The 19902-nt window shown below is 42.5% G+C and overlaps 1 protein-coding gene and 1 long non-coding RNA gene across 2 annotated transcripts; one reads left to right on the top strand and one right to left on the bottom strand.

The window, feature by feature from the left end:
- Positions 1 to 2096: 2096 nt before the first annotated feature.
- On the bottom strand, positions 2097 to 9172 carry SELENOK (selenoprotein K). Its single transcript, XM_045807369.2, has 4 exons — positions 9016 to 9172; positions 4455 to 4545; positions 2981 to 3064; positions 2097 to 2187 (listed from the first exon to the last, which is right to left on the bottom strand). The coding sequence occupies exons 1-4, from the start codon at positions 9032 to 9034 to the stop codon at positions 2097 to 2099; spliced, it is 285 nt and encodes a 94-aa protein (XP_045663325.1). The 5' UTR covers positions 9035 to 9172.
- A 131-nt stretch (positions 9173 to 9303) lies between these two features.
- On the top strand, positions 9304 to 12114 carry LOC123798768 (uncharacterized). The gene is made up of 4 exons (XR_006781397.2): positions 9304 to 9462; positions 9718 to 9815; positions 9988 to 10022; positions 11919 to 12114. It is a non-coding gene; the product is annotated as an uncharacterized LOC123798768 (long non-coding RNA).
- The last annotated feature ends 7788 nt before the right edge of the window (positions 12115 to 19902 follow it).

Below are 19902 nucleotides of genomic sequence, written 5' to 3'. Positions count from 1 at the left end.
CCGTTATCTTATCATCGAAGCAGTAATTAGGTCTGTACTTAACTTGCCAGCTGTTTCCCACACGACAAAGTAGGCTCTGTGAGGAGGAACTTTGTCTTATTCACCACTGTTATCTTCAGCACATAGTAGGCGCCCAATAAGCATTTGTGGATTAAATACTGCTGAATGAAGAATCCCTTGAAGTAGGAATTTAATCCCCACTTCACAGATGAGTACACTGGGATAGAATGACATAACTTACTCAAGAGCATAAGCTACTGAGCAGCAAAGACAAGATTCGAACACAAGAGGCTACTTTCTGCCCTACAGCGGTCCACCTCATGTTCAGAGTGAGAGAGCTAAATATTGGAGGCAGTCAGGACTATAGAATAGTCCTAAGAAGTGTCCTGCAGAGGAGTTGGGGGGAAGGGCGGGGATCATGAATCACACGGACAGAGAAGCCATCATGTCCTTGAGACTCTGCCCAGGTCCTCCCTATTTCAGCCTTAGGTAATTTGACAGAATGACTCTGCCATTCACTAGCCATATAATCACAGAACTTTGCTGATCCCTTGTATGTTACCTGTGTAATGCAATTATCATCTACCTACTGTAGTGTGTCAGAATTAATATGTAAAAGATGTCTGACACACTTGAGTGATCACTAAACTGTCTCTATTATCCTTAACCTGAAAATCGTCTTATAATTTCCCCTTTCCTTATGTTTGAAGATAAGTATCTCATGTCACTACATCTCCATCTCTTGGCAAAGAGGGTTGAATAAATACTTCCAAATAAATGTAAGGGCACCTCAGCAGCTCAGTCGGTTAAGCATCTGCCTTCAGCTCAGGTCATGATCTTGGGGTCCTGGGGTTGAGCCCCATGTTAGGCTCCCTGCTCAGTGGGGAGTCTGCTTCTTCCTCTGTACCACCCACCACCTGCTTGTGTGCTCACTCACTCTCTCAAATAAAACTTAAAAAAAAAAATGCTTTTACCTGAACACTTTGGTTCAAAGACTGTTAAACGCAAAGCAAAATTATCTGTATTATTCATTTTTCCAACAGATATTTCAGTGCCTATTACGTATAGTCACTGTTCAAAGCACTGGGGTAAAAAAGACAAAATCCCTAACCTCATAGAGCTTCCATTCTAGTGAAAGAATATGAGAGTTACCAACTATTCATGGGGGTGAAGGCTAACAGGCAGTATCTTAAGCAATGATTTAGAATTCAAATTTGTCAAGATAACACAAAAGTCTACGATTTTAAAGACCACCTAGCCAATCTTCATTTTGTAGCTCAGGTGTGTTGGTTACAACTTTATAATTACCCTGATAGTTATATTTGGTAGTAAATCCGATTCACAGGACAAATATGTTTCAAGATAAAATTGTATGCATACTACTGGAATAAAAACAATGTGATTTATTTATAAATGAGAACAAATTAGCAACGAATACTATTTCAGAAGTTAAAAAGGTGACACTTATTGTCCTGAATACACAACCTTTTATTTTTCTTCAAATCTGGAGTTCTGAATTATACAAAGATGAGAAGTCAAGTTTTGTAACCTAAAAATATTTACTTATTAAAACTATATTAATACGTTCATAAACTATACAAAAAAGATGAGACAAACATGTGCATTTATAGAACTGCATGTCAGTCATGCCAGATCCCTGGGGAGGGAACTCCCAGCACAACCTCATTCGTCTGTGAGGACACAGAGCAATCCTTGTTCAGGCATACACATTCAATTCCTTGTCCAGCATGGTCAGCGCTCTATTTCTTCATGGTTTCCCTCTGTTATGAATGTGCATGTCCAGTTGTCTGCTTCTTAGAGCAGACATTTACCTAAAAGAAAGTGTTATATCATTTACTAGTTATTTTAATTTAGATCTGCACCATAAAAATCCAACAATCATTTTTTAAAGCCTTTTTTCAAAAGACACTTTGATAATAAAATTCAATAAGTTTTTCAAGGGTTAAGATATACATGTTTTTCCAAATAACATGTCTGAATAATAACAAAATATTGGGTAACTTTTCCTAAAGAAAACTTCCCTAAGAAGATATTTTCAAAATGAAAATCTCTGCAGAGTAATTTCAGATTTTAAGTTACCTTCCTCATCCACCAGCCATTGGAGGAGGACTAGGGCCACGTAGATGATTAATTCGACCCATTCTTCTGGGAGGGTTGCCTGGTGGCCTAATAAAAGAAAATTTTAATTTCTACTGTTTAGTAGACATCAAGTGGTTCCTTTCAAACACTCAACTAGACCCTTTGCTTTATCTAAAATAGGAACTACCAATTAGGTCAAGAGTTGAGAAAATTCAAATACTTATAGGGACCAGACACTTAATGCACTGAGAAAAGTGAGTCAAGCAAGGAATTGTGAGGACCTTAACAGTACTTCCTGTAAATAAATGCCCAACTGAAACCCAGCTCCATGGAAATGCAAGCCCAACCCCGTGCTGCTTGATCTTCTCTGGTCTTCTTTAGCAGTAGGAATCCAGATTCTAAAGTGAAATCTCTAGATTTAATGGTGGTTATCAGTTTTCAGTCTCTATTTAAGACTTTTCCTATAGGACATTTGATAAACATTTTAGCTTTGTCAAATTGACTCTAATTATCAAATCAGAGGCAACTTGACTTTATTTACAGTAATGCATTAATTTTGTGAAACAGAATTTAAACCTTTTATTTCCATTAGCCTATGTCTATCCATCTATAATATTTAACTTAATTAAAATTACAGAGTGGTAAAAATATCTATTATCAATTTAAGGGGCGCCTGGGTGGCACAGAGGTTAAGCGTCTGCCTTCGGCTCAGGGCATGATCCCGGCGTTATGGGATCGAGCCCCACATCAGGTTCCTCCGCTATGAGCCTGCTTCTTCCTCTCCCACTCCTCCTGCTTGTGTTCCCTCTCTCGCTGGCTGTCTCTATCTCTGTCAAATAAATAAACAAAATCTTTAAAAAAAAAAAAAAAAAAGCTATACCCTCTTCCATCATCATATCTGGAATCAGAGGAGTTTCCATAGCCTCTTCTCTTTTTCACATCTTGCTGAAGCAGTGTCTTGAAACTGAAACAAGGGGCAAAAAACAAAAATACCACTTTCAACATTATAAAATGTACTTCCATAGTCTCAGTTATGTTTGTGAGCAGATGTCTACACCAACTTAGTTCCAACCTCACATTTCTCGAAGCTAGCTGGACAACACCATGTAGCACATGTCTATACAGGTGCTATGTTCTGGGCCAAAGTCACCATTCCTTGTCTTTCTTACATGCTCATAACTCTCCCTGACAGTGTCTAGGAATGACTCTGAAACCAAAGCCATCCCCAACTTCCTTCCTCCACTCTATCAGCTGAAAGGCCTCAGAGTCTGTTTTTACAGCATTGCACATTTATTTCCCCCACATTTCTCCTGCCAACAGCCTACCTAATGTTACCTTGCTGAGGGAAAAGCCTAGGATGGTGTGCCAGAGGCACAGGGCTTCTAGGAATCCATCTGAATGGAATTTTCTTTACTTGTGGAGGGGGAAGAATTTAAGTTAAAACAATATTTTTAAAAAAACAATAGGGAGTAAGTAGGTAAATATGTGAGACTTTAAGGAAGTTTTGCACTGGGGAATGTAAGGCCCCTCTGTCCCACTGTATTTTTCTCCAGAACCATCTCTTCCATTTTTCCCCCCGTTCTACTTATGCTACATGCAGCCATCAGATTAATCTTTTTAAATCACAGCAACAATCCAATTAAGTATAAAGATCACAGTCTGCTATTCAAACTTCTCTGCCATCTTTCCTGTGTTTCTTCCACCTGGAGTAACTTCCTCTGATGTCCACCTCCCACAATCATACCCAGCCCAATACCCACTGTAATACGAATTAAAGTCAATGAAGGGAGGGGCAGTCTCCCACATCTCTGCATCATTGCAGTTCTCTGCCATGTGACATTCAAATATATATATATATATATATTCTCAAACTTAGCATGAGTAAGACTAGTTAACAGTTTTCACAAAACAAACACCATGGGAAAGACCAAAAGATGCATTTAACTAAGAATTGCTTGAAATCATGGTAAAGTTTAAATCTTCATCTCCTGCATCAATTCCAACAATTTTAAAAAACTGCACATACACACTAAAGCTGAAACAGCAAGAGAAAGTGAGTCACTGTCATTTGGCATTAAAATAGGGAGGCCTGGCTCCATAGATGCAGACTGAAATGATTACCACCAAGGCTAAGCCACAGCCAAGCTACGTAACTCAACTATCATATTCATACTTGTCAGATGTTTGGGGCAGCTTTACCACCACAAAAGTCTTCATTTCCCTTAGCAAAGCTAATTAAAAAAAAAAAAAAAATTAACTGTTTTGGAAAAGCTCAGTTTAAGAACCTCAACATAATGTACCTAATGTACTTCTGTTAAATTATAAGGGCTATTAAGAGCACTGGTAACACTTACAACAAAACCACGAACTCTGCTATTCCCCAGAAGAAATCTGTTATCAAAGATAATCTCCATGGGGACTGACTCCGGCTGTCCAACACTTGTCCTACAGACAAGAAAAAAGAAACTTCAGTTAGTACTACAAATCCCTGACACGAGATGTATTACAATTAATCACTTAGGGGACCATAAATCTCAGTTTTCAACTTGCTCACTATTCCAGATGGCCAACACAAGGAAAGATTTTTAGGTGTGCATCCTTCTAAAGAAGGGTTCAGGGAAGTAAAGCTCTATGACGTAGGCGTCATTCTTTCAGTATGTCAAATGTTTTCCTATGTTCCTAATTTGGTGACAATTCAAGTATTTTTTTTTCTTTTTAAATTGCGGTAAAATATACATTAAAAAATTCCCATTTTAACCATTTTTTAAAAAGATTTTATTTATGTATTTGACAGAATAGAGACAGCCAGCGAGAGAGAGAACATAAGCAGGGGGAGTGGGAGAGGAAGAAGCAGATTCCCAGCGGAGGAGCCTGATGTGGGGCTCGATCCCATAACGCTGGGATCACGCCCTGAGCCGAAGGCAGACGCTTAACGACTGCGCCCCCCAGGCGCCCCCCATTTTAACCAATTTTAAGTGTACAGGTCTACGGCATTAAGTACATTGACACTGTTGTACAACCATCACCTTTATCCATCTCCAGAACTTCTTTTTATCTTCCCCCAACTGAAACTCTGTACCCATTCAAAGCTAACTCCCCTCTTCTCCCTTCCCCTATTTCCTGGCAACCACCCTTTTACTTTGTCTCTATTTGACTGCTCTAGGAACCTCATATGAGGAATCATACAGTATGCTTACTTGATGACAGGCTTAGGTCTTCTTGTCTCATCCACGTTGAAGATGTGTCAAACTTCCCTCTTTTTTAAGGCTGGCTAATATTCCCTCGTGTGTATATACACCACATTTTGTTTATGCATACATCTGTTGCTGGACACTTGGGTTGCTTCTACCCACTGGCTGTGAAGTATGACAGTAAGTCATGCTATGAAGCACGAATCTCTGTTTATTCAAGTATTTTGAGGAAACAAATGGAATGAGTGAATATAAAAGAATATTCACACCACTTGCACTTCCCTAAATGTGAAAATATTTCTTTTCACCTGCAAAGTCTCTTTCCTGTATAAAAAAAGTTGTTTATATACACTTTTAAAAATCCTTACAATTATGCTAAAACTTCCATAAATCAAGAGAGTCTGGGTGTTCTAAGTACTGAAGAGAATTTGCCTTGTTCATTAAAATAACCACTATTTTTCTGTAATTCCACTGTAATGGGATGCTGTTGATTGTAATTATGGATTCGTTTTTTTTTTTTTTTTAAGATTTATTTACTTGAGACAGAGAGGGAGAGAGGGGGAGAGAGCACATGCACACACTGGGGGGGCAGGCAGAAGGGACAGAGGAACAAGCAGACTCCCCACTAAGCAGGGAGCCCAACGCTGGGCTCAATCCCAGGACCCCGAGATCATGACCTGAGCTGATTTTAAGAGCCAGATGCCTAACTGACTGAGCCACCCAGGCGCCCCTATGGACTCCAGCTTTATCTTAAGCACAAATGAGGATCTGTTTTTCAAACCACTAAATAATGGAAGCTACAACATGAAGTTAATGCTCTAGAGTTTTTCTGCCTTGAGAATTAAGAGGTCAGAATATTTTGGGAGAAGAGCTGTCAACCACCTCTCCTCTCCACTTTCTCAAAGGCTTCACCACACACTCACCTCCACCCCCTCAGTCAGGGTCTACAATTCCTCTTTCTTTGACTGCCTTACTTTCAAAGAGCCACTTGGACCTGAGCTCTCAATAGAGCTATTGACAAAAAAGGGATACACTTCAAGACAGAGCGTGGGTGACACACGTGGTTCTGCCTCTTACTAGCTCTGCTTCATTGGCTGATGCGATATTTTCCTGCTCTGAGAAAAAGTATTCCAAGGCTAGTCATCATTTAGGATTGCTGAAGAAAAAGTCACGTGACAAAAATGTTTCATCAACTGTGAAGTGCTGATCAATTCCACCCTTCCAAGAGAGACCTAACTAGAACACATCAATTCCTTCTTTGTGACTCTGAAGAAACTTTTGTGTGCACTTGCATTGTTCTGTCTTGCTTTTAGCACTTTTCCCTCCTACTTTCTGAAGGCAGAAACCTCCCCTTCCAATATCTACAGAGGAAAATAAGTTGCTTGGATGTAACTGGCATTTCTCCACTATAAAAGTGAGATAAAGGCTTTAATAGGACCTTTATGTTATTCATGTGGATCCCCCATTGAGTAAGAGACAAGGAAGCTAGGTCAGGAGATAGGTGGGGGGCTACTGCATCAGGCTCAAAAAATTACAAAAATGTGGAGGTATAAGGAAACCAGAGATAAGGGAACAAACCAGACCATCCTGCCCTAGGTGTCAGAGGTGGGGTCTTGTTGTAACAGCTGCTTGTGACCAACAAAGAATTACTGGACCCTAAAAAGGAAGTAAGCCATTGAAGATATTATCACTAGTCCTTACTCAATGGTGCTATCAACAGAGATGTTAAAAGGATTTAAGTTGCCTGGTTAGCTTTCTATAAAAGACCAACCCTGGAGGCCCTCAGTAGCAGCCCTGTCCCGGCCCTCTCACTCCTGAGAGCTTTTTCTGTATCCTCACTTAAAAAACTCTATCGCTGGGGCGCCTGGGTGGCTCAGTCGTTAAGCGTCTGCCTTCCACTTAGGGCGTGATCCTGGCGTTCTCGGATGGAGCCCAAGTCAGGCTCCTCCGCTGGGAGCCTGCTTCTTCCTCTCCCACTTCCCCTGCTTGCGTTCCCTCTCTCGCTGGCTGGCTCTCTCTCTGTCGAATGAATAAATAAAAATCTTTAAAATACTCTATCGCTTTACTCACTCTTTGTCCGAGAGATTCATTTTTCAACTTGGTGAGACAAGAACCTCACTCTGCCACTTCACTATGACAATGCATACACAGGAAGACATACTAAAAAGAATTACTCAATAATGCATAAATAGAAGCTGCCAGCCTTACCCACAAAGGATATAACACAAAGTCTGCAAGTGCCCCAAATAAGAAACTTTTATGCTTTTGTGTAGTGTCCATCAACCTACTTGTTTAAAAGATTTTTTTTTTTTTAAAGATTTTATTTATTTATTTGACAGAGAGAGAGACAGCCAGCGAGAGAGGGAACACAAGCAGGGGGAGTGGGAGAGGAAGAAGCAGGCTCCCAGCGGAGGAGCCTGATGTGGGGCTCGATCCCAGGACCCTGGGATCACGCCCTGAGCCGAAGGCAGACGCCCAACGACTGAGCCACCCAGGCGCCCCTGTTTAAAAGATTTTTAATTGGACGAGGATAAGGGGAGACATTCTGAAGTGCAGAGAAATGCAAAGTGCACTCAGAAGACTTCTCACTCATCACCTTAATCCTCTCTGAAGATAAACAGATGATTCAAATACAACAAGCACCTAGCTCCAATAATCCTATTCATACAGATTGCCAATCAAGGCATTGATTCCAGCTGAGTCAAACAGGTGGGCAGTTTTGGCACTGGTCTGACCCAGTCATATTGTGTCGTCCTTTCCCAGACAGGTGGGTTTTTTTTGTTTTTTGTTTTTTTTAAGATTTATTTATTTGGAGAGAGAGAGGGCGAGCGAGCAGGGAGTAGGAGCAAAGGGAGCGAGAATTCCAAGCCGACTCCCCCACTGAGCGCGGAGCCCCCGGCGGGGCAGATCCCACCACCCCCAGATCATGACCTGAGCCAAACCAAGTGTCCGATAATGCTCAACCGACTGAGCCACCCAGGCACCGCCACACACTTTCTTTGTGGAGTCACTGAATTAAGTCACTCTCAGATTCTCTCCAGGAAGTTACCTTGTTCCTACAGGGGGCGGTGCTTCTTCCTGTGCCCCCTGGAATTAGGGCAAAAAAAAAATTACGTGTATGACTAGCTACCTACTCCTGGGGGCGAGGGAGGGGGAAGGGAAGCCTATCCTATGTATTTAATTCTCCTTATACATTACAGAGAAAGACCGTCTAGTCGATAACAGCAAGGACGCTGACAACAGTCACCCCGCTCGGAACCCGACTGAACCATTAACTACCTTAGTGATGCTCGGCAACCCACTGGACCTAGCCGCGCTTCAGAATCTCCGCCCCTAAAACGGGATAACAACTGCCTGAACAGGGCTGCTGTAGAGACTGAATGGGTTGATAGCGAAAAAGTTAAAACAGCGCCCCAGACACAGGCGCTACGCAGACAGACGGTGTTAACCCTATTGTCATCACCAGCTAAGGACACGGGCGCCCGAGAGCAAAGACCACGTTGGCAACACCCACAATCAGAAGGTGGGCGAGGGCGCCGGGCGGCCAACACCGTCGTCACCACCGGGACCTCGGCCCCCGCCTACGGGCTCAGGGACGCTCGGCTGACGCGGCGCAGGACCGACCGACTACGCGAAAGCCGCGCAGAGCCGGCGAGAGAGGATGGAAGAAACCCAGGTCCGGCCACCCAGGCCAGCGGCCGCCCCCGAAGACACGACAACTCACCGTTCGAGATGTAAACCATCTTCGCCCCTTGTCCCAAGCTGCCGGAGCGACTGAGGGGCTTTGCCCCTCTCGGCCTCGGTACCGCCCTCTGCGCCCCGCCCTTGAACGTCACAGACCACGGTTAGACCAACCGGCGACGGAGAAAGGAGGTGGACGGAACCCATTGGCTGCTGGGAGGGACACGCACACGACTGCCGTTTTTTTGCGTCGTCACGCTGGCGACTTCCCGTAGAGCGAGGGCTGCTGGGCCGGTGACCGGAAGTGACGTTTGGGATTTAACCCGTAAGCGAGCGCTTGCTTGTCTCCTTTTGGTGTTGAGCTTGAAGAGTTTTCTAGTTGCTTGATGGGCCCAGCGTCGGGAAGGCGAAGCTCTGCATGTGCAATGTCTTGAAGAAGTGCTGGCAGGAGGAAGTCCTGAAAATATTCCAGAAGTGGTGTTATTTGAGGGTGTGTAGGGCAGTGCCTTCGGCTGAGGCGGTGACCAAACCCTTAGGAGCTTTATTGTCCTGTTTTAGGAATGCACAGACACCCTCTAGATGTGTTCATCCTTTGTAAAACCAGTGTTTCTGCTCTTGGTTCACCAGAAGCGAATGGAATTATTAGCTCTTGTGAGGCAACCGTGAAAAATAAATCTGTAGGGCGAGACCGTTCTGTTATTGTTTTTTATTGATGGCCGCATGTTGATCTCATTCCTGTCTCAAGGCCTTTGTACTTGGCTGTCCTACGCGAAGTCCTAATGGCTGTGACCCTCCCTTCCCCGCCAAGTCCCGAGTGCTCAAGCCTGGTGTCAGCTTGAAAAGGTTACATTTTGCACTTAATAGTGTTGGTTAAGATTTTAAGTATGTCCTAGAACATTTAATTTAATGCTGACTTTTGGGGGAGCATTAATGTGACTGCTAGAAAATTTAAAATTACATATTTGGCTTGTATTTATGGTTCACATTATATTTCTTTTGTATGCTGCTGGTCTAGAATGAAGATACTGGCCTGGCACAGAAAGGCTCTCAGTAAGTATTTGTTGAATAAATGAATGAATGGTCTTAATACTTGCTAATATTTTAGTATGTGTGCTGCCAATGTCAGCATGATAATGAATGATACTTACACAGGCTTTACTATGTGTCAGACACTGTTCTATGCACTTTCCATGTATTAGTTCATTTAATCCTTACAATAACAATAATGATAGCTAACATTTATACAGCACTTACCCTGCGCCATGCAATATTGTAAGTGCTTTTTGTGTATTATTAATTCATTTAAACTTCAACCTTATCAAATGGGTTCTACTATTATTCCCATTTTACAGGTGAGGAAACCGAGGCATAAATAGCTCAAGTGACTTGCCCCAGGTCACGCAGCTAGTTCAAGAAGCAAAGCAGAGGTTAAGCCCAAGAGTGTGGCTCTATAGTTTGTGCTCGACTCCTGTACCATACTATCTCTCCACTCAGTAACAGTTACTAAAACACTAGTACTCAGGGGCGCCTGGGTGGCACAGCGGTTAAGCGTTTGCCTTCGGCTCAGGGCGTGATCCCGGTGTTATGGGATCGAGCCCCACGTCAGGCTCTTCTGCTATGAGCCTGCTTCTTCCTCTCCCACTCCCCCTGCTTGTGTTCCCTCTCTCGCTGGCTGTCTCTATCTCTGTCGAATAAATAAATAAAAATCTTAAAAAAAAAAAAAAAACACTAGTACTCAGCATAGAAGGGGAGGTGGTTTCTGGAGATTGAATCTATCTCAGTTTTCTCCAAGTTGCAAAATAACTTCCCCTAGTTTTTCTTTTCTAGACATCCCAATGGATAAAATTCCCCTAAGCATCAAAGTTAATGGTCTTCCCATCTCTGCACCAATCCCTTGGCCAGAGGGATGGGCTATTGTGAAAGACAGCTACCTCAGGAGCTGGAGTCAATCCCACTTAAACCACATGGTTTGGGAGTTGAAGAGGGGTAGTGTTTACCACAAGGTTGCATCAAAACAACGAGATGCCCTCAATACTGCCTCTAGGGAACATGGAAATTACTTGGCATTTATATTCATTATGAACCTTTTATGTGTTGGTACTTACAGTTATTGCCTGGTATTCTTTATTGCATTCAGGCTCAGAAATCTTAGTTCTTTAATTGTCTTATTTTTTTATCATTAAAAGCAGATTTTTAATATTTTTAGGCTTGCATTCCCTAGTACAAAAAAATATTGCTTTTAAGCCTTATCTCTAGATCCCGAAATATGGAGTAAAGAAATAGAAATGTACATGCTATTACTATGTTTATAAGTCTCAAGATAACATTGACTTTTATGTTTGGAAAAATTAGGGTAGAGATATGTGCCCATTGATTTTAAGGAACATATGATTCATTATTCTTATTCACTAAATGGCTCAGAGCAGAGCATTTAACAATAGTCCTTAGATCTGTTTTAGTTTTGATGTGATACCTGAGCGGGGCATTGGGGTAGCTCAGTGGATTAAACGTCTGCCTTGGGCTCAGGTCGTGACCTGGGACCCAGCCCTGAGCCCCTGTCAGGCTCCCTGCTCAGTGGGGAGTCTGCTGCTCCCTCTGCTTCTGCCTCTCCCCCGCTTGTGCACGCACTTGCTCGTTCGCTCTCTCTCTCAAATAAAATCTTTTAAAAAATAATGTGATACCTGAGCATGATGTAAGAACTCAAAAGATACAAATGGATATTCCATGAAGAATATGTCTCTCTTCTTCCCCTGTAACTCAGGATGCTAAGCTTCGATCCTGTAGTTTAGTGAGGTTGTTGTAAGCACTGCTTGGCAAATTCCTCTTGGGCAATAGTAACCTTCATGACAGACTCACGTCTCTCAAGTTCACCATCTTTTGGATCTTTACCAAGCAATTCCTCACTCACATATTAGCTCTCTGATGTTTTGAAAATGTCTTTTCTAGGGGCACCTGGGTGGCGTAATCGTTATGCGTCTGCCTTCGGCTCAGGGCATGATCCCAACGTTCTGGGATCGAGCCCCATATCAGGCTCCTCCGCTGGGAGCCTGCTTCTTCCTCTCCCACTCCCCCCTGCTTATGTTCTCTCTCTCACTGTCTGTCTGTCTCTGTCAAATAAATAAATAAAATCTTTAAAAAAAAAAAGAAAGAAAGAAAATGTCTTTTTCTTATTATTTTGGCCAGATTCTTTTTAGTTGTCCTCTGAAGGAATTCCATAGCAAACTACTTAATCCTCCATAGCAGAAGTGGAAGTTGATGCATTTATTTAACCAAATCGAAGTGCCAGTTTAGGTTAAGTCTTGAACAGTGCTTTGCCTTTGGCTTTAACAATTCTGTTATGTATGTATAAATAACTTTTTTCACAACAACTGTTTTCCTAATATAGTCAAAATACATTATTTCTTGTGAGCAGAAAGGGTCATTATAAATAGTAAGTTTAAAATGTGTGGGTGATTAAAAAAATTATTTTGCCAATAAACATTCTGCTTTTAATCTTTCTACAACCAAACAGATAAATAAAGCCATACTTTGGTTTGACTTCTTGGTTCCTTTATTGGCAGGTTCATTGAAAAAGGGTTTATTTTATAGGCTCTTAAAGGAAATTTCTTTACGGCCCAGTGACGAGTGTTCCTTGGAAAGACTGTTAGCCAGGCTCAAAAGAATACTGGAGGAGGTTGCTGTCACGTCGACTTGGTGGCCAGACAGGCTATTGCTGATGCCTCAACATCATTTTTCCTTATTAATTACATAAACACAGCAGCTTGGTTAGTATCACCCAAGGTCAAAGACGGCTCTTCACTTCACAACTTCACCTTCACAGTGATCAGTAATCCATCTCTTTTGCTATGAAACCCTAACTTGTTTTTGATGGGAAGTATGGAACAGAGACTCTGAAAATGGAATCTGGCAACTGAAGAAGTGTTGCTTGATATTATTTTCTCATTTCATTTTGAACGTATTTAGCTTCTCCTTAGTGGCACCCAGTCTTTCACATTCAGACTGAGACATTTCACAAGTGTGCCGGAGACCATATGCCCAGAAAAGTAGAGAAGCAAGTGGAAATGGATAGAGTCACCTTGGGTTGCTGACCTGTTTGATCTCTGCAGTTCCTGTGCCACAGTCAGCTGGCTGGCACGGGAGCAGAGCAGTTGTAGGGGCTGCCAACAGGGCTGGCACACGAGATAGAAGGGCCGTTGCTCAGGCATAATTACAGCTGCAGCAGAAGTGGCAACACAAACAGTTCACACGGGGACTGAATAGGCTAACCAGGTACCCGGGAGTTCAGCTTTGGGACCGTTCTTGCACAGGGAAGCCACCCAGAATAGGACTCTAGTCATTGGCGTCACTGTGTTTAGACATGTAAAATTCCAAAGAAACCACGCTCAATCACATTTTCCATCGGAAGCTTTGAAAATGTTCATATCCTTAACCCAACATTTCCATTTCTGGAATTTCTAAAGGAACCTAGAGAGTTCAAACAGATTTATGTGCAAGGATATTTACCCCACGTTATTTGGAATGAAGAAAGGGAAGGCACGTCACTGCAGCAATGGGGATTGGCTAAATTTTAGAATACAATAGCATATTGTACATTAAAAAGAAATGGGAAACCATTCATACTATGTTCAGTGAGAAAAGCATATTACGAAGTATGCACAGTATGTCAGTGCAAAATAAATGCATGTATATGGAAATACACTAAAAATGGGATTATGAGACCTCTAATTTTTTTTGTGCTTTTCTATAGTTCTTGAGTCTTTGACAATACATTGGTATTTCTTTTGTCATTAGAAATATAAATAATGTCAAATAATAAAAATCAATCCAAATATCAATAATTTTTAAAAGTTACATTTGTTAGAAACTGAGGGTTCGTCTTTAGTTTCATTTAATGGTTTGGGCAATTCTTAAAAAATTGTCCCAAAATATTTCTTTCTAGCAGAAGTGATAGGAAATTAATAACTAAAGGGTTTGCTCAGGTAGTTGTTAACTTTTGGAGTACAATTCAAAGGACATTTTATTTAATAAAGTTGTTTGCTCTGCCTAAGTGCTCTCGTACACAAAAGTATACGCGTAATACCTATGAAAGTATACACATGTGATAGATCCCCAGCAACTGAGAGAATTTGCAAAGGACCCACAAAAGCTGGATTAGAGACCACCAACTCAGATTATGGAGGACCATAGGGAAGAAGTTTCCTGGCCCTTTTTGTTTCCCTCCCATCCCTGGAGGAGTCCAAAAACACAGTAAGCCAGCTCCAGGAGGTGGAGGGAAAAGCTGGACTGGTGACAAGAGGGAACAACCTAGTCATACCTGCCTGTCAGACACCTGCCTACAGCAAGCCTCATGTGTTGATCAATGTTTTTTGGTTTTCCCTAAGTACCAATAGAGTCTGATAAGAATCAAGTAAACACAGTTTCAAATTCCATGCTAGTTAGCTCGAAATAATCCTGATGAGGGAACAGAAGGCAAGCTGAGGACAAAGCAGAAACTGACACCCCCCCCCCCCCACCATGGGAAGTATGTGACATCCTCAGGCACTCCTGACTGCCCTAAAGTAAAAATAAATAGTTAACCTATAGAGACCACAATCCTGCAAGACTTGAGTCTCCCTCAGTTTGCAAATGTCTTAGCAGTCTATGAGAACAAAGCATTTCTATCAATAGCCTAGCTTCCAGAAGGGAATGTAAATACAATTAAATGTCTTTATAACCTGCAGACCATAGACAGATACTTGAAGCTGGTGGAGTATAAAGTTCCTCCAGGAAGTTCCCAACTATCTTCATGTTAATTCCTCCCTAGAGGGGTAAATAACCTTAACTTGACAGTAGCAAGGCCTCGGGTATCCTGTGAGTCTTCTTTAACATATGAAAGCATTTTCTTGAAACCTCCCTTTTTCCTTACCTCCCCCAACCCCATAGTATATAGTCAGCCACCCGTCACAACCCAGGGCAGCCGCTCTTTCTGCCCACGGGTCCTGTCCCCGTGCTTTAATAAACCACCATTTTGCACCAAAGACTTCTCAAGAATTCTTTCTTCGTCGTCGGCTCTGGATTCCACCCCACTGACCCTCCACCTATATTCCAAAACCACATCACTAACAACTGATCAAAATGGAGACTTGCGTGTTCAAATCATGTGAACGATCCATTGGCAAGGTTACTGAACAGAAACATTCATTTTAAACATGTGTTTTTTCAGAGTCCTCTCATACTACTAAGTAAAAAAAAACAAAAACAAAAAACGTTTAAAAAACGTTCAAAAAGGGCTATGGACCTTATAGATCTTTAGCCCTTCTTTTGGGTAGCTGATTGTTGACAGACTGTAGAATCATTTTGCTGATATTTGGACCATGCTGGAAAAAAAAATGGACTGTTAATCAAGAAAATTTATGGAATTTTATATAATGGCAGATAACTTGAAACAAATCTCAAATCCTCAAAATCCTCAAAAACAAAGCAAAAACAAAGTCCAAAGTTGGTTGTTTGAGTGTTTCTTTTTTTTTTTTTAAGATTTTATTTATTTATTTAACACAGATAGAGACAGCCAGCAAGAGAGGGAACACAAGCAGGGGGAGTGGGAGAGGAAGAAGCAGGCTCATAGCAGAGGAGCCTGACGTGGGGCTCGATCCCATAACGCTGGGATCACGCCCTGACCCAAAGGCAGACGCTTAACCACTCACGCCCTGACCCGAAGGCAGACGCTTAACCACTGTGCCACCCAGGCGCCCCTGAGTGTTTCTGATCGAACATCCTTTCCTTTGATAGAATTTAGATGCTATAAAAAAATATGTTGTGGCAACTTTCTTTCTTTCAGGGGAATAAATTAGAATCCAACTCAATGATTTTTGCCTCCCAGCTGAAGGCATTTTTTGGAAATAGCATACAGGGAGTCAACACTGAAAATAAGTTAAATTCTTTTAAATTTGTATACAGTAGAATGCAAGACTTACGCTACCTTCTGAAACAGAGTGGAGAAGGGCTGCAGACACCGTGGGTTATGCCTAGGTTCTGCAAAGGCCCAAGAAATCTGGGAGGATCTGTCCCCACATTGCCCACCAAGTGTGCTCTGGAATATTCTCTATGGGCAATTTGTTTTCTTTAGTTCTCTCTCAAATAAACAGTATTTCAGTTTTAGGCTAAAGAAATGACTTTTGAAATTTAAGACTAGGGAAGGAATGGTTTCCTTTGATTCTCTGGAAGATGTGAGGCCTATTTCAGGGCCTGTCTAGTTTTAAGATAAAAGCCAGAAAAAAAGACCTTGGGATGCTTTAGGGTATTGTCTTTTCTATCCTTTTTAATGAGCTGTAGATTTCAGAAGAGAGCCTCAGAAAAGTTCCGGACACTTTCCTTTTTGCTCTAGATCTTAAAGATCCATTAAGTTGTTCAATTACCACTACTATGAATTCAGTTTAACTTGATAAAACATTTATTAGGCTCTTACTGTGTACAAATCATTATGGTAGGCAATGGCACAGGTAGTAATAATAGCTAATATTTATTTAGGACTTACTATATGCCAGGTACTATTCTAAGCACTTTCCATATGTAACATTGTATTGAGCAAGCTAGAACTATGGGTTCCGATAATAATTTTATTTTTGTCTCCCACTACTCCTTTACATTTTGTTTGGTGGGGCTAGTTGTTCTATGCACTTAAATGAAAATTTGGGCAAGTCCCATGACTTCTCTGGTTTCTCATAGGTCACACTATCTAAATTTAATAAGAAAAATGTCCATTTCTAAGTGATAGTAAAACTCCTGATCTTGATTGAAAAGTAAGGTTTTTCCCTTCCCCAGGTGAGGTTTGCTATAGGAAGGAATTGTCTATGTCTAGTTCCCTCTTCTTGTCACCAGTCCAGCTTTTTCCCCCACCTCCTGGAGCTGGCTTGTGGTTTCAGACTCCTCTGGGGATGGGAGGGGAAGCAAAGAGGACCCAGAAAACTTCTTACCTATAGGCCTCTGAAATCTGAGTTGGTTGTCTCTAAACCCAGCTTTTGTGGGTCCTTTGGAAATTCTTTCAATTTCTGGGGAATCTATCACAAATAGCCCCCTTAATAAGACCCAAAGCATCTCTACTCCTGCTCTTGACTTACTCAGAGCTCATTCCTCTGCTTCTGGTAATCCATGTTTTACCTTTAGTCCTTTCTGCTGATGTCCCTGCACCCTGCCAGGCTGCCAGGTCAACATAATCGAAGGTCCCTCCCACATCCTTTGCCTGACAAATTTTGGGAGGGCCAGCCAAGTCCAACACAGTAGCAACAATGTCTTCAGTCCTGCTTTTTTTTTTTTTTTAATATTTTATTTATTTATTTGACAGAGAGAGACACAGCGAGAGAGGGAACACAAGCAGGGGGAGTGGGAGAGGAAGAAGCAGGCTCCCAGGGGAGGAGCCTGATGTGGGGCTCGATCCCAGAACACTGGGATCACGCCCTGAGCGTGAAGGCAGACGCGTAACGACTGCGCCACCCAGGCGCCCCTCAGTCCTGCTTTTAAGGCAGCCATCCAGATCATTCCTCACCTTTTAGGTTTTCCAGGTAGGAATCGGGCATCAGGTTTGCGTGTCTCTGGCATGTGGGAACTTACCTTGATGCAGAGGTAGCTTCTCGTATACTACCTGGCAAGCTATCCCAGAGGTTACAAAATAGAATCACTCTTATACAAAAATAGGGTGCTCAAATGACAAGATTTAGTCAATCAATGTAAAACACACAATGAAGAACAAAGGGAAACAGATGGGTAGGTTTATCATACCTTAGGGTAGTAGACAAGCAGGGTGGAAGGACTGCATTCTCTGAATCCTTTGTTTCTCATCGTTTGTATGTCCCCTATCATCTGCAGCCCCCTCGCTACATTAGTTTCCCTGTTGATGGTGTGGCTATAAGAACCAGATCTGAAAATGAGCAAAGGGTCTCGGCATATAGAAGGTGCTTAGAGCCAACATGCTTGCTCTGTCAGTGACGCACGTGAGCCTGGCCATTAGCCACAGCTTGTCAGTGAGCCTGTTGAGCAGCTCTGGGTTTTATGTGCACATCTTGGGAAGAACACTGGGTTCAGAATGGGACCATAATGGGTATCACAGGTGGGTGAACAATTTGGGGATAACACAGTTGTCAGTCTGGAGGTGGCATGATCCATTACTTACCTTATGACTTGGCCTTTCCATCCTTTTCTATCCACAAGTTGTACTCTTGTTTATTCCATTTAAAAAAAAAAAAATCATACAGGGGCGCCTGGATGGCACAGCGGTTAAGCGTCTGCCTTAGGCTCAGGGTGTGATCCCGGCGTTCTGGGATCGAGCCCCACATCAGGCTCCTCTGCTATGAGCCTGCTTCTTCCTCTCCCACTCCCCCTGCTTGTGTTCCCTCTCTCGCTGGCTGTCTCTATCTCTGTCAAATAAATAAATAAAATCTTTAAAATAAAATAAAATAAAAAATCATATAGTGCATCGTTCCCTTTACCTTTAACACATTTTAGATGTTACTGATGAGGTTGTGGGATATCGGTGAGGTTCGGTGGGGTGGAGTCTGGAGCCGATGACCAAGAAAGAATTCTTGGTGGTTTATGAAAGCACGGGGACAGGACCCGTGGGCAGAAAGAGCGGCTGCCCTGGGTCGTGAGGGGTGGCTGATTATATACTATGGGGTTGGGGGAGGTAAGGAAAAAGGGAGGTTTCAAAAGGATTTTCACATGTTAAAGAAGACTCACAGGATACCCGAGGCCTTGCCATTGTCAAGTTAAGGTTGTTTTTCCCTCTAGCAAGACATTAACACGAAGGTAGTTGGGAACTTCCTGGGAGAATGTTACTTTCCTCCTATCACGTGTCCTTATATGAGCTGCAGGTTTAAAAGAAATTCCATTTTATTTACATTTCCTTCTGCCTCAGCCTCCCTCAGTTTTGTGGAGGGGATGGTAACGTTAGGGCTTCAGGAAACTGAATTATGGGGCTCTGGAAGTTAGGCTATTGATAAGAAAGCTGCTTCCTTGTAGATCACTAGGACGTGTAAACTGAGGGAGACTCAGGTCTTGCAGGATTGTGATCTCTGTTAGTTAACTATTTGTTTTTCCTTTCCTTAGCTTTAGGGCAGCTGAGAGTGCCTGAGGAATGTCACGTACATCCGGGGCGGGGGGGGGGGGGCGGGGGCGGGTTTCAGGGTGTCAGTTTCTGCTTTGTCCTCAGCTTGCCTTCCGTTCCCTCATCATTACTAACATACTATCTTTCTGACATCCACCCTATTTGTTTTCCTTGTCCTCTATCACCGAATTGCATAGCTTAAATATAATAAACACACATTACAGTCCTTCCAAAACTCAGGGGTACATATTCACCTTTCTAGGTGGCTTCCCTAAAGCCTCCCGCTGGTGACTTGAGATAAAAGTAGTGAAACTCCCTACCCTTTCTCCTCAGGGTGGGAATCACAGAATAACTAACCCCAAAGAAATCTACCTTTTAAAAATTTCCTCCCTTGAGCCCTTTGGCATTGCAGAAAGGCTGGGGAGTTCAGGAACTGGTTGTCAGACACATTCAGGGTGATCTGGCTGGCAGCCACAGACACGGAGCTGGTTTTCAGATGGCTACTTTGAAAACTTACATCTTACTCTAGTTCCTTTTTCAAAATATTGTATCCGTTCAATCCAGGCACTGCAGTCAAAATGTCCATCTTAACATGTCTGACTTCAGTGACTCCTCCTAATAACCCTATGAAGTTGGTACGATTATCATGTCCATTTCACAGATGAAGACGTTGAGGCTTGGAGAGGTTTAGTGACTTGTTCACAGGTAGCCAGTGGTAGAGCTGGCATTGAAACCGAGGCTGCAGAGTGTCTGCCACTAAGGAACTTCCATTCTCCACAAGGAAAAGCGGATGGACGAAAGCACGAATAACTCCTGTAAGACGGAGGAAGGTCACGTGCCATAAAAGAACCACAC

Source organism: Ursus americanus, chromosome 14 (genome assembly GCF_024610735.1).
Source record: "Ursus americanus isolate L20-20 chromosome 14, mUrsAme1.1.p, whole genome shotgun sequence".
Taxonomy (NCBI): Eukaryota; Metazoa; Chordata; class Mammalia; order Carnivora; family Ursidae; genus Ursus; species Ursus americanus.
This window is presented reverse-complemented; position numbering and strand designations above follow the sequence as displayed.